Genomic DNA, 15,236 nt, shown 5'->3' on the forward strand with positions numbered 1-15,236 from the left:
TATTGTGATAGTCCTAAAATATTTTTGATTTTTCAGGTGTACTTTATTCTTTAAGTATTTATTTTTTATGTGTATTTATAACCTATCCTTCCCATTACCCTGCCACTAAATTGATCAATAATTAAAGAAAACAAACCCACGTAAACCATGCATAGTCCATCAAAGCAAACTCCCACATGGCTAATGCCGAAAATGTATGTCTCTCTCTGCATTTTATGTTCATCACCTTTCTGGTTGAAGAGAGCGAAGTGTTTCAACTTCATTCTTTGGACTCATGGTTTATTTTTACAGAGATTAGGGTTCTAGAGTTTCCAAAGTTGTTTTTTCTCGACTGTTGTCACTGTGTAAATTGCTTTTCTTCTTCTGCTTACTTCTTTCTGCACCAGTCATTTTCATTTTCCTTAAAAATTGTCCATTTCATAATTTCTTAAGAATATAATATTCTATTATATTCATATACCATAATTTAACTATTCTCCAATGGGAAGATGGTCCCTTAATTTCCCATTTTTGTTTACTACTAAAAGATCTGCAATAAAGATTTTTTGTATATATAGATCCTTTTTCTACTTTTTTTGATTTGAGTAGGAAGGGGAGAATAGTCCTAAAAGTGGTATAGCTGAATCAAAGGGCAAGCACAATTTAGTAAGTTTTTGAGCACAGTTCCAATCTTGGAAATAGCCAGACTGATTCACAGCTCCACCTACAGTACACCAGTGTGCCTATTTTCCCACAGCCCTTCCAATATTTATCATTTTCCTCTTTTATCATCTCTATCGGGCTTATTTTTTTTTTTTTGAGATAGACTCTCTCTACTCTAGACACACTACCTTATCCTACTGGAACCACTTCTCTTTTCTGACTTTGGAGGAGAGTCTTCTATGCTACAGATTTCCATCTCTTGTGCAACGTTGTAACCTTAATTATTTCTATCTATGAATTCCAAACAAGCCTGAATAAGACTCTATTTTCACATAAATTCCCGCCATCTATGACTTGGCTATTACTCCAGGAAATGAGCTGCTTAAGTCTGCCCTGGTATGTAGACCATAATTGTATAGGCAATAGCGTTGAGTGGGATACCAGTTTTCCTGGACCCAATGTAACAAGATTAGTATGCTTCTCTAGCAGAGGAAATTAAACCTTAGCTGTCACCCTCAACAGTCAGGAGAAGGGATGGGTCAAGTGATTCTAGGAGCATAAAGACTCAGGAATAATTTCTCTTTTGGACCATTGGTAAATTCTCTTCTGTCTCAGGCCATACTGAAACCCCAGATTTTCCTGTGTAAACTGAAGATTCTGGTTGAATCCCCTCTTCCAACTCCTCATGCCCTTGATTTGTCTCCAGGTTAGTCTTCCCTTCTGAGTTAAATCCTACTAAACAAAGACCCTCTTGTCTTGCATTCCTGCCCTATTTCTTCTTCTCCATATAAAATGAGAGTCTAGACCTGGACATTTTTTCCATAAGGGGGTCTTTAGTGGGGGCGCTCTCCATACTGTTGCAGATTGTACTCCTCTATAATTTAGCAAATCAAAGTTTAGGCTTCACTAGGTTTCCCTGGACAGACTGTGGTGAACTAACTTGCCATATTTCAAAATAATTGTTTCACTCTAATCCTATATATTTTATGCACTTAAAAACATTATCCCAACCTCAGGCTTTATCAGACTGCCCAAGGAGTCCATAACATCCCCAGAATTTTAAAATCCCTGCCATAGATGCTCTTTCAAAAGTTTTTTGTAGATTAAAAGCCAAAAATTCCATTACCCTGTGAACAATTTAATAATGGATCTCTTCAAAATTAGCTTATCCTGGATCCCATATGCAAGCCCATTACCAGGTCCATCTAGTGGAGATGGTGCTCAGTTGGCATAGCCATCAGTATACTAGAAGCAAAGCTAGGTCATGGAGGGACCTCAGGAATTCAGTGGTGATGTTTTTATACTTGCCACATAAGATCTCTAAGGTCACTTTTTTCAAAGAGTCCCTTTATTACCACTTCACCAGTCACCTCTTCTTTCTTGACTTGGTTTGTAATGATACCTCCTTGCTTCTTTTTGGATATCTTCCATGGGGAGGAGGAAGTCCACATTTTCAAAAGTGACAAGATGATCAGGGGTCAACCTATTTCTCCTGTTTTAATTGTTAATTTTTTTTTAAATTAATGAAATCACCTTCCTTTTACTCTCCATAATACTTTGTGCTTCTATGGAGTTATTTAATATTTTAGATGTCAGGCAATCAATGATAAACAAACATTTATTAAGTCCTTACCATGTGCAGAGTGTTGGGGGACATACAAAATATAGAAAATACAGGGTTCTTACCCCCAAAGAGTTCACTAGCAATACAGGGATAAAACACATACAGAAATAACTATAATATACAATATTATTTGATAAGTATATTAGAAAGTTATAAAACAAAGTGCTATGTGACATTGGGGAATTAGGAAGGGTTTCATGGAGGAATTATTGATGTTTATATCTTATCGTTTCCCACTAAACTATGAATTCCAAACATTGTGTACATGTTTATTGAATGAATAAATGATATCCTGTGAGGCTAATCTATTAGGTATGCTCAAATGGACAACATAGATTTCTAATAAAAACTTATGCCAACATCTTCAATCACTCCCCAAAACCACACTCATCTTTGGGAATAGACAAAGGAGGTTTGTGTCAAATGTTAGTAAATATCAGTGCTACAATAATGGCCACGGCAGGAATTATAATGCCTAAATTTTATAGTTGGAGGAACTGAGGTTAGAAAGAAATGACTTTGTTTATAATACAGGTAGTAATTTTGGCAGAGTTGGGGTTAGATAAACTCATAAATCTTAGGATCTCAGAGTTAAAAGGGGACTGTTATGCCATTATAATCTAAAAACTTCTTGAAGGCAGCATTTCTCCTTCTTTCCTTCCTCCCTCCCTCCCTCCCTCCCTTCCTTCCTTCCTTCCTTCCTCCCTCTCTTCCTTCCTTCCTTCCTTTCCTTCCTTCCTTCCTTTCCTTCCTTCCTTCCTTTCCTTCCTTCCTTCTTTCCTTCCTTCCTTCCTTCCTTTCCTTCCTTCCTTCCTTCCTTTCCTTCCTTCTTTTCTTTCCTCTTTCCTTCCCCATATATCTCATGCCTAGAACAGTGCCTTAAACTTCGTAATAATATTACTAACCAAGGCTTACTATGTGCCAAACACGGTGTTAGACACTTTATAATTATCTCAGTTGTTTCTTACAGCCTTGGGAGGTAGGTGATATTAATCATCCCCATTTTACTGATGAGGAAATTAAGGCAGAGATTAAGGGACTTGTCCAAGGTCACAAGGTTAGTGTTTTAGGCCTGATTTGAATTTAGGTTCTCCTGTCTCCAGGTCCAAAACTCAATCCACTGCCCTACCTCTCTGTAGGAGTAGGAACTTAATTAGTATTTTTTCAATTGAATTGAACCCATACTTGATCCTGAATCACCTCTATAAGTCTGACAAAATGGGGACAAGAACAAGGTTTTGCCAACTCCAAGGCTGTCTTCTTGTGTTCAGAAGTGTGAAAATCATGAGATTTTCATGAGAAAGATCATCTAAGAGTTGTTCTCTTCTTATAATGTGAGACCTTGTGATGAAATGAGAAAGAATCAAGGAATCTGAGTTATAGTCCTAGTTCTATCTCTGATTCACTTAAGTGGCCTTAAGCAAGTCAACTTCCTTCTCTGAACCCCAGTTTTTTTCCTCTATTAAAAATATAAAGTTGTGAAGACATGATCTCCAAGGATCCTTCTTTTCTAATGTTCCTTGAAGTTGATTTCTGCTTATGTAAGTAAAAACCTAAAATTCAGAGCTGTCCAAAAGCAGAAAGGACTGCCTCACAAGGTAGTGAGATCTCCCATCACAAGGGAGGTTTTCATGTATAGCCTGGGTAATTCTTGATTGGAGATAATGTAGTATAGATTCCAGCTCAGAGAGGCACTGGTCCAGATGTCTTCTGGAAAGCTTTTCTAGTTCCAAAATTCTGGGATTATACAATTTAATAACTATCCCCAACTCTTCTATTCATTAATTATGGGTCCTTTGGCGGGGGGGGGGAATAATCACTTCTTTTTGACCTCAGTTTCCCTGTAAAATGTGGGATAATCACCCTGTCCTAGCTTACTTAACATTTATTATGTGGAGCAAATGAGGTAAAAGAGATACCTGGTAAAGTGCACAAATAAAAGATGGTGATAGTGATGGTGATAGTGATAACTTCCATTTCTTTGGAGCTTTTCTAGTGAACAAAGTGCTTTCTTTTGCAACTCACAGATTCCATTATCTCAAGGAGAGTTTTGGTAAAAAAAATATATATAATATAGAAAAACAAACAAACGAACAAAAAAAGTCCTCACATACACCAAAATATTTATAGCAGCACTTTTTGAGATAGCAAAGAATTAGAATCAGAATAGATGCTCTCTGATCATGAGATGGCTAAACAAAATGTGGTTCGCTACATGAATTTAACAGGATATAACTGTGCTATGAAAAATGAAGAATACAATAAATGTAGAGTAGCTTGGAAAGATCTACATGAACTGATGTAAAGTGAAATAAGCAGAGCCAAGAAAATAATATACACAAGGACTAAAACAATGTGGATGGAAGAGTAATTGACCAAAAAAAATCAAAAGTGAATATTGCAAAATAACAAAAAATAAGCATGGCTAGAAAGAAGAGATATGAGTATATTTTGATTATATCCCTTTACAGAGGTTGGAGATTCCCAAATATTTTCAATCTTTTTCTATATATAGATCAATTATGTTATTTTTTCCTTTTCCTTTTGTTTCTCTTTTTTTTTCCTTAAAAATATTTGTTATGTGGGATGTCATTTGGTGAACTATAGGGGGGAGTTCTGGAGGTAAGTGATGATTTAAATAAACAAAACACATTAAAAAAAACTTATTAAAAATAGAAACAACAAAGTGCTTCTTTTAAAATTCAGAGAGTTTTGGAGTATAAGGAGTATTGTCCCCACTTTATATATGGATGTATATATCAAAAAGAGGGAAAGAGCTTCTTCAAGATCCTTCAGGTAGTAAAGCATTTGAATTGATGTTATACAACTTTTACTGGGCCTTCACTGCTGCTCAGCAATCCTTCTACACCTGACTCATAAACTTACGGTCCTATACTCCACAGAGGTTCTTCCAAACCTTTTCCTCTTTCTTCAAATCTCCTTGATTACCTTTTCCCCTCAGCTAAGTACCTTGTCTAATATTTTACAGAAAATATTGAGGTCATTTTCTGTGAACTCTTTCTTTCCCCCTTCCTTATATTACTCAGAAATCTTCTACCATTAACTCCTTCTTCACCCCTCCTTGCCCTCCCCATCTTGAATGATAAAGTGTCTTAACTATGGCTAATTCATCTACCTGCTCAAGTGGTCTCATCTCATCTCATCTCATCTCATTTCAACTCATCTCATCTCATCCCATCCCATCCCATCTAACAGTTTATTCTCTCTATCATCCTCACTTTATCACTTATTTATCATCTTTCTTGTCTATTAGCTTATTTCCTACAAACATGTCCCTACATTCTAAAAAAAAGTCCCAACTAAAATCCCATCTTTTACAGAAAATGTTTTCCAACTCCTCTCCGTGCCTTCCTTCTGTTCATTATTTCCTATTCATCCTGTAAAGAACTTGCTTTGTATATTATCTGTTTGCATGTTCTCTCCCCATTAGATTGTAAGGTCCTTGAGGGCAGGGACTGCCTGTTGCCTTTTTTATATGCCCAGGGCTCACCCTGGTGCCTAACACATAGAAGCTTTAAAAATGCTTATTTATTGAGCTGAGATTCCACTGAAGTCTACTTGGTTAACTCTGAAGTTAGAATTCTTTCTTCTCTCCCAAACAAGGGAAAGTAGTTTTTGTCATAAGGACCTTAGTTAAAGATCCCTTTGGACTTCTCAGCTTCATGTCCAGCCCACACTTTCCTTTGGGACCAGGGCCGGCCCAGTAGGGTGCTCTCCATTGGCCAGTGGCCCTGCCTCCTCCTGCCTCCTATATTCCTCTCAGAACTCATGCCCCGGAGCATTTTGCCACGGTGCCAGCCTGATGTTGGCAGCTGGATGAAAGCCTCCCTTGTTTTGCTCAACACAATGTTGCCTCTGTCCCTGCTCTCTAGGGAAGTGACACACACACTCGCTCTGCTTGACTGAGGTCACAGAAAAGCAGATCTCTGAGGGGCATCTACTATGACTGAAAAAGAGAGGAAAGCTTTCCACTGCCTTCTTTAGAATTCTGCTCAGAGTCCCAAAATGGTTCCTAGCTCCTCCTCAATCAGAGTCTGTGTGTACGCTAGCCCATCTGACATATCTGAAGAGAGTAATTGGTGTTCTGAACTCGGGGCTACTGAAGTTCAGGTCTTCCTGATGGCAGGCCCAGAGCTCCATCCCTATGCTACCTAGCCATCTCATTAGATTGCATTAGAAGATGCATTTAGTAATTTAGCTTTTCTTTTTACATCTCTGATTGGTGACTTTTGCAATTCAGAAAAACAACAACCACCACAAAAAACCTTCTGTTTTCTCTATCCAACAAGCCATTTCTGTCTTAACCACACTATCTCTTCCTGAGTGGTACTATAACCCTCCCTCCCATCCTATTCCTTTTCTAGAACTCTCTATGTTTGATATTTTCTTTGCTTAAAACCTTAAAACCTGAGCTAGAAATGTTCAATTCTGGGGGTGATTAACATCTCCTTGCCTGTGATCTCAGGCCAATCTGACTCACTTAAGTAGGATTCTTCCTTTTCCTATAAAATACCTGAGTTGCCCTAAAGCATGGTGTGATGGATTAAGTTTCAAAAAAAGCTAAGGATCATCTTCTCTTGGGACTACACATCTCTGATTCCTCCTGACATTGTAGCTTGAGGACCATTGTACTCTGTGGGTATATTTCTGTTTTTTATCCCTTCCCAGTTTCACTTCAAATATGTCAGTTTTTGCCCTAATGTATCATCAGTTGCCACCCTAGTTTGGGGGAGCGGTATTGCATTAATGCTCCCTTTGGTATCCGAATTTATATTACGTAGCCATCCCTAGACAATGACAGATAAGAAGATCTATGCTTCTCACACTGACTGGCTTGTCCAATTTTTCTGTGAAATCCCTTTAACTTCAGCAATGGAATTGATAAATGACCTTCTAGCATTCTTTCCTGCAAAGCCCTGCTTGGCCAAAAGATGCAAAGAAAGCTAATGCCACATTAATAATAGTTGCTAACATTTATATAATGCTTACTATGTGTCAGGTATTGTGCTAAACATTTTACAATTACCATCTCATTTAATTCTCACTATAATCCTGGGAAGTAAGTGCTAATACTACCATTTTACAGATGGAAGGTAGAGGTTAAATGACTTGTTCAGGATCACACAACAGGTAACAATAGGGGATGTGATAGTTTTGTTATCTTTATCATTATTAAGTCATTTTTATCATGTCCAACTCTTCATTAATCCCATTTGGCAATTTCTTGCCAAAGATATTGGAGGGATTTGCCATTTCTATGCCAGCTCATTTTACAGATGAAGAAACTGAGGCAAACAGGATTAAGTGACTTGCCTAGGATCATACAGCTATGTAGTATCTGCGACCAGATTTGAATTCAAGTCTCCAGGCTTGGTGCTCAATCCATTGTACTACCTACCTGCCCTTTATGCTTATCATAGGATCATAATTAATTAGAGTTTAGGAGATACAATTACTATATTCATATATTCTGTGGAAGAGGGAGAGAGGATTCAAGGATCCTTTATCCTTGAATCCTTTGTATCTCTGGCTTTGAATGGAAGACCTGAGTGATGCTAATTATTTTACTTCACTGTTTCAATCTGAATGCTCCTGAAGGAGGAAAACGTACAACCATGCTGACTGACTACTATAAAATTGCTGTTATCTAGGTAAACTTTTGCTCCAAGCCTTCTCTTCTTCCTCGAATCACCTACCATTATTTCCTGACCCAGTACTTCCTCACAGAGGACCTTATCTCATACCTAATTAGTGAAATAAAGGTTTCATCTAAAATTCCATATTTCAAATGATTCCCTTCTCCTTTCTTTCCCTCCCTCTCTGTCTTCTCTCTCTCTCTTTGTTTGTCTGTCTCTCTCCTCTGTTCTAGCCTGAGGAAAAAGTGGTCCATCTTGATAAGGCCTACCCCTCTACTTGGATCCTTAATCTTATCCCTTCCAACCTCCTCATAGAGTTTGTGTCTTTGATCAGTTCTAGCTGACCCTACTCCTATTACATTTAAAATTAAATCTTCCTCAATTTATTAGCTCCTATAAATATTCCCAGTTGGTCTCTTTCTTTAAAATAAGCTTTCTTCACCCTGGAATCCCCTCAAGCTATTTACCTGATAGCTTCCCCTTTTTCATAACCAAATTCTTAGAAAGTTATCTACATCCATTCGCTCTACTTTCTCACCTCCCACTTATTCTCAGACTCTTATAATTTGTCTTTCTGCTCCACCTTCAAGTTAAACATCTCCTTCCAAGGTTAACAATGATCTCTTAGTTTTAAATCCAGTTACCCATTCTTAGTCCTCATCCTAAATCAAACTTCAGTTATTAATTCTGGTGGCTATCTGCTTCTCCAAGATATTATTCTCCCTCTTTGGGTTTTCTCTCCTGGTTCCTCTTCCACTTGTCTGATCACTTTCTCTGTCTCCTTAGTAGAATCATTATATATGTTCCAAACATGGATTTACTTCAGGGTTCTATTCTGGGCCCTTCTTTTTTTTTTTTTTTCCTTTGGTGATCACATCAACTCATTAGGTACTATGAATTTAATTGTCATCACAATACAGATGTCTACAGATTGACATGAGCCTTCATATCTATCTCTGTCTGTCTTTGTCTTTGTCTGTCTCCCACTGTCCCCTCACCCCTCTCACTCTCTTGAGCTTTCTCTTGCTCTTTCTTGATTTTTATTGTGGCTTCACCAATTGTCTGCTGGAAATTCCACCTCCATGACTTCCTATGTTTAACATGTTGCAAATGAATTTTACTATTTCTCCTTCCCAACTCCTTTATTCTTTCTAATACTTCAGTTTCTTACAATCATCTTTCTACTTACTCAGTTTTTCAATAAGAATTTTTCTGATATCTTTCTCTAGCCAATATTATTGTATATATCCTGTATTTTATTATTTTTATTATTTAAGGTAATCAGTGTAAGTCACTTAGACTTACCCAAAGTCAGAAAGCTAGGAAGTGTCAAGTTTCTGAGGTCAAAATTGAACTCAGATCCTCCTGACTCTACTTTACCACCTAGCTGCCCCTTTGTACTTTATTTTTAAATGGAAACTTCTCATGAGCAGAGGCAGATTTATTTTTGTTCTGAGCATTGGTGATTGATACATAGTAGACACTTATACTTTGCAGCTACTGTCTCTTTTGCCAGATTCCATTTCGGTTTTCTAGCACTGAGTATAGTGCTTTACATTTAGTAAGAGTTCAGTGAATGGATACTGAATTGAATTTGTTCCTCTGGAAAAATACCTACTTTCCATTTCCTTTCCCTTCTCTCCCCCCTACCTAGTTTGAACTGTTTATTCACCATTTTCAACTGCTGACTAATCACTTCCCTGCTATTGACTCCTGTTTCCCAAAGTCCCTTAAATTCTGCCAACAATTCAACTTATAAAAACAGGATCCCCATCTCCTAGTAAAAGAGGGTGACTGAAGCTACACAGTGGCTATGTGACTGGATACTTAGTACTTAGAATCTCTGATTGCTGGTTACTACCTATAAAATCCTGGACAGATTACTTAATTATCTCTGAGACTCAGTTTCCTTATCTGTATAAACAAAAGGGTTGTGCTTCTAGCTCTGAATCTTATGGTTGACCTTTATGAATGACCTTCATAAAAAGTTATTTTTCCATAATGCCAGATTGCTTATTTTCCCCTAAATTGGGATTGATGAAAGAAAGTTATTCATTGGGAATCAGAAAAATATAATTCCTCCCCCTCTAAATCCCCTGGAATATTATTATTTATTTCTTATAGATGAGCCAATAAGTGCCAGAGTCCGTCCTCCAGCTTTAAGTCCCAATTTTCTTTTGATTATATCATTCTAATATTCAGATGACTACCTCCATGGAAGGTGGAAGGAAAAAAGACAGTTGTCTCCAAAAATGAGTTGACTGACTCCTTTCAGGGATGAATTGGAAGTGAATTTTGTAGGTCTCTCTTCCCTTTCCAGATCCTTCTTTGGAACATGGTAGTTTAGGAGGAGCAGTAGATAAATCATTTCCCCTCTTAAATATCCCGACTTCACTTAAGGATAATCAATCTTTGAATTTTTGAGCAACTGTTCCAATAAAAAATTAAATAATGGGCTAGACTAAACAGGCAACATGGCTCAAAAGATTGAGAACATACTGCAGTAATATCCAGTCAGAAGGACTTAGGTTCAAATTGTGCCTTTGGCCTAGCAAGTCACTTAACCTTTCTGAACCACAGTTTCCTATTCTGTAAAATGGGCATAATAATGCCAGTATAGCTCAAATGAGATTAATGTATGTAAAGTGCTTTACAGATCCTAAAATGCCACAAAAATCTTCACTGTCATTACCTCCATAAATGCATCCATTTCATAGATCATCAGAGCTGGAAGGGGCCAGAGAACACCGAATATCAGAAATGGAAGAAAATGCAAAGAACATCAAATTCAGTTCTTTTCATTGTACAGTTGAGAAATGGACTCAGAGATGGGAAAGTCACTTGTTCAAGATCATCCAGACTATGCCAGATAGAAAAAGGCTCCAGATCTCCTGATTCCAAATTGAAGGTTTATTTTTTCAAAAGCCAGACCATGAATTGGGATGAAGATAGCATTCATGCCCTAAGTGTATTATGCCCAGATTTAAGTAAGAACTAGTGGGTAGAAAGTAGGTGAATGTCCAATTGGCTCATATCATTGGGAAGCCCACACCAACCTATACTGCCTCCTACAGACTTATCAGCTGTGCTCTGAGGAGCATAAATGGGAAGGGATATTTGCCCAGTGAAGGCCTAAGTTCTTTGACTATAAGAAGTCTGCTCTGTATTTTCCATGTTGAATCTAATTCCACCCAGACCAGAAAAAAATACAGGAGGGCATCGGACTTAGTTGAAAGTATGTGTTTTATGGAGAGGGAAAAAGCCAACAACAATAATCAATTTTTTTTTCAAATCTTTCTAAATTATCAGAGATCAGTGATATAAGATCTCAATTCCCAAGGTTAGCTTTTGGCCTGGACCATGCAAGCCAAGAAGGTCCCAATAGGGAGTGAAGATATAATACAAGTTAGAATTTTAAATGTTAGCATTGAATGTCAGTCTTTAGGTTTCCCTTCACAAGACAGCCTCCTCCTAGTTAACACAGGCTCTGACAAACTCTTATCAAACAGAAGAACTTTCATCATTTCACCTATAGAAACCACACTGAAGGCTTAATCTCATCTTTTGTTAGTCCTGTGTAACTTATGAATTTGCTTTATTTCCTCTGGGTTGCCTTGGAGGAGTCATCCACCATGGCAGGGCAGTTAAGGGAGAAAGTAAAGGCAAGGGGCTTTCAGGAATATAAGCCACACTACATCCCTGGCTCCTTAGGCTATCACTCTCTCAAGAAAGAAGGCAGGTATGAGAGTGAGAGACATCTGCTCCAAAGGACAGAGAAGCCAGTTAAAGGAGAAAGCAAGAAGCATGGGGAGTCCCAGGAATATAAGTTAATATTCTACTCAACAGCTGCTTTTTTTCAGGGTCATCCTGGTAAACCACACCCAGATTTAAGAAATGGAGCCAGAGGGTCCAAGAAAGGATAGTGCTTACTCAAGAGGAGCAGGTGTCAGGCTATAAATCTTCCTTGGAATGACACAGACTTTCTTAGAATCAAGGAAGGGAATGATGAGAACACCATCCCTGTTGTGTGTTTGAGACACTAGGCACATTGAATATAGTTAAGAATTCATAAAAGTTTAGGGGATTGGGGTACCCTACAGATGGGAAAGGATCAGGCAGTCTGGAGCAAGAGAGAAATTACTCCTTACTGTGGTTTCTGGGTAAAAGAAAGATCATGACTGAGGGAATAATTCTGGAGGGGAGGGGAAACAAGGTGAAGTCATTCCTTCTAGAGCATCACTATTCACTGATGTAACTGGTTGATGTGCAAAGGGATAGAATAAAACTATCGGACTAGAGAAAGAGAATCCTAGAATCTTAGATCTGGAAGGGAGCTGAGCATTCATCTAGTTCCCCCCTCTTACCCAGTGCAGAAATCCTGTCTCCACTCTTTCTGGAAGATGTTCATCCAGTCTCTGCTTGAATACATCCACTGATGGGAAACTCTCTAACTCATGAGGCAATTTATTCCATTGTTGGACAGCTCTAGTTGTTAAGTAGTTCTACCTTAGAGAATAATCGAGTATCAGAGCTGAGTGGGACCCCATAGTTATTTGGTTCAACCTGTACCTGAGCAGGAATCCCCTCTACTTCTCCACTCCACTAGAAGATTTCTAGTGATGGGGGACTCATTCTATAAAGCCTATTTAGGTCACCTCCCCTTTTCTTCCAAAATTTCCTAATTACAAACTAAACAGTGAAAAAGTCTTATCTCTATTCAGTCAGTTCCCAGAGGGGTTCAATGATGCTGGAGAGCCCTGTGGATCACTCCGTGGGAGTCTCCAATCAGGGGTCTGAACCACAGCTAGAAGGCACCTTAGATATAATCTAGTCCAGCCCCCTCATTCTGTGGAAGAGAAAATTGAGGCCCAGAAGAGTTAAATGGTTTACCCAAGGTGACAGGATTTGAATCTAGGACCTCTGACTAGAAATCCAGTGCTCTTTCCACTTCACCATGTGAGGTTCATAGTAGAAGCTTGGGAAAGAAACAGGGGATCAAAAAGAGGAGAGATTCCCATAGCCTCTCTCGGTAGAGAGATTGGGACTCCGATGGGGGTTGGAGGAGCCCAAGTTACCATAAACTGGATGTTTCTGTATAAAAAAGACCCTAGTAAAAGGGCTAGAGCTCCCTGAAAATCCCTCCCCGGATCTCATTGCACTTAGAAAAGAGGAAATTAAGTTAAAAATTTTTGAATAATAACTTAGAAATTGCCTGACAGTCCAGAAAAGCAAATATCTCCGCAGGCAGTATCTCCTTTTGTATGAGAGTGGGTTATACTGAGCTTCAATATAGAGATTTATACATATATCTTTATATAAATGTCTCTTTCTAGATTTGTGATCTCAGAAAAGCCGAGCTTGTTTCTTCAGTTCATTCCTCTTCCAGAGGGCCAGTCGATCAAATTCAGTGATGGTCATGCCAAAAATCTGGTAGAACTCTTCTTGGGACAGGTGACGCTGGAAGTGGAAGGACAGAGAAAGGGAGAACAGCATGAGTGGGGGAAGGAAACTTGGGGAATGGATGAAGAACCAGGGGTATGCAGTCCCTTAAAAGAGCATTGCATTTGATGTCAGAATAACTAAATCTAAACCCTAGTTGTTATTATCAGTATGACCTTCTCCTGTGGTTAAATACTTTCATTTGTAAAATCAGAGGTTTGCATTCAATGATGTCTGAGATCCAAATTCTTTCCGGCTCCAAATTCTGTGATCTTGGGAAGTTTTCATTTTAGCTGGTCTTTCTTTGCCTGGCTTTTCTCTTTAGAACAGAATCAAAAGGTCATAGAATATCAGAGCTGGAAAGGCCTTCAGATCTTAGTTAGAATGTTAGATTTGGAAGGAATCTTAGAAAATAGAACATCGATATTTAGAGGAGAGTACAGGCCATGGAATCTTAAAGCCAAAATAGACCTTAGAACATAGAATATTGGTCCTGGAAAGGAACTTATAATAGAATTTCAGTTTTGGAAATGCCTTTAAAACAGAAGATAAAAAATGAAAGTGCCAGAAGGTCTCAAAGAATATAAAATATAAAATGTTAGAGATGTTAAGGACCTTGTACATTGAGCATAATACCAATAGAGAATCTTAGAAATGACTATAAGATGTCAAATTGAAAGGGATCATAAAATATTGAATAAAACTGCTTGTAAAGATCTCAGAGATCATCTATTTCAAACTTTTGCATTTTATACATAGCAAACAGGGACCTAGAGAAGGAAAGTAACTTATTCATCATTACAAAGTTAGCAAAGTAGTAGAATTAGGATTTGAACTTGGGTTTCTGGCTCTAAATTCAATATTTCTTTCTAGATACTGTGGTCTTTACCTTTTTATTATCCACCACAGTTGCCCTTCATTGGACTGAGCATCCTTACTTCCCTCTGCCCACCATTCTCTTCCTTCACCTCACTGCTTGAAACCCTTCTCTTCTATCTCCCTCCAATCCACCCCTTCTCTTTTAGTTATTTTGGAATTTTTAAAAATTTTTTTATTATTATTTTTTAATATTTATGGAATTTTTATTTTATGGAATTGTATTTATTATGGAATTTTTAATTATTTTGGAATTATTTCCAAATTTTATGGAATTTTAATTATTTTGGAATTTTTAATTATTATGGAATTATTTTTCTCCTTTTAGACTATAAGATCTTTTGTAGCCCTAGTGCTGACCATGATATAGAGTAGACACAATAAAGGTATATGAAAATGAATTGAATATATACAAATGAAAACAATTCATTTCTCTAAGCATTATCTCATTTGCTATGTAAAATAAGTATGTTAATATACTACGCACCATATAGGTTTGTTATGGGGAAACTAGGTAATGGCTAACATTTATGATGCCCTTTAAGATTTAGAAAACACTTTCCTTACAAAGCACCATTTTGTAGGTAGTACAAGTATTATTTCCAAATTATAAAGGTGCAAATTGGGAGCTAGGGGTACTGACAAGCAGGGCTGGACTTTAAAACCCAGGTCTCCCACTTTCTATTGCAGTATTTTTTCCTCCCACTATACTACAAACTCCTTGAAATCTTATACTCCTTGTTTTCTCCAACACAGCACAGTTCTTAGAGGTTGCTAATTGACTGTTTTTGGAATTGACTTGGAAATAAGATTGAATCATCTCTCTACTCACTTCTAAACGTGTCCTGTCCACATCTTTGGGTAGTCGGTTTCTCCCCCTAGTGGTCACCAGGAGCAGTTCATACGGATAGATCTGAGGAGCAAGCAAGGAGAGGGTTTATCAAGAAGGGTTAGACAAACACTGTTGCAAGGGAGGACCCATAAGCTGGGAAAGGAAT

At 37.9% G+C, this 15,236-nt stretch overlaps 1 protein-coding gene across 9 annotated transcripts in view; it reads right to left on the reverse strand.

The window, feature by feature from the left end:
* Nucleotides 1–10,853: 10,853 nt before the first annotated feature.
* ABLIM3 (actin binding LIM protein family member 3) overlaps nucleotides 10,854–15,236 on the reverse strand; it is a 163,193-nt gene continuing 158,810 nt past the window's right edge. For all 9 annotated transcript variants that reach the window (XM_031953687.1, XM_023506410.2, XM_031953690.1 and 6 more), the window contains 2 exons: nucleotides 15,071–15,151; nucleotides 10,854–13,380 (listed from right to left, as the gene is read on the reverse strand). In XM_031953687.1, coding sequence (XP_031809547.1) covers nucleotides 13,267–13,380; nucleotides 15,071–15,151 — 195 coding nt within the window. In that variant the 3' untranslated portion in view covers nucleotides 10,854–13,266. The remainder of the gene's footprint in view (nucleotides 13,381–15,070; nucleotides 15,152–15,236) is intronic.

Source organism: Sarcophilus harrisii, chromosome 2 (genome assembly GCF_902635505.1).
Source record: "Sarcophilus harrisii chromosome 2, mSarHar1.11, whole genome shotgun sequence".
NCBI lineage: Eukaryota > Metazoa > Chordata > Mammalia > Dasyuromorphia > Dasyuridae > Sarcophilus > Sarcophilus harrisii.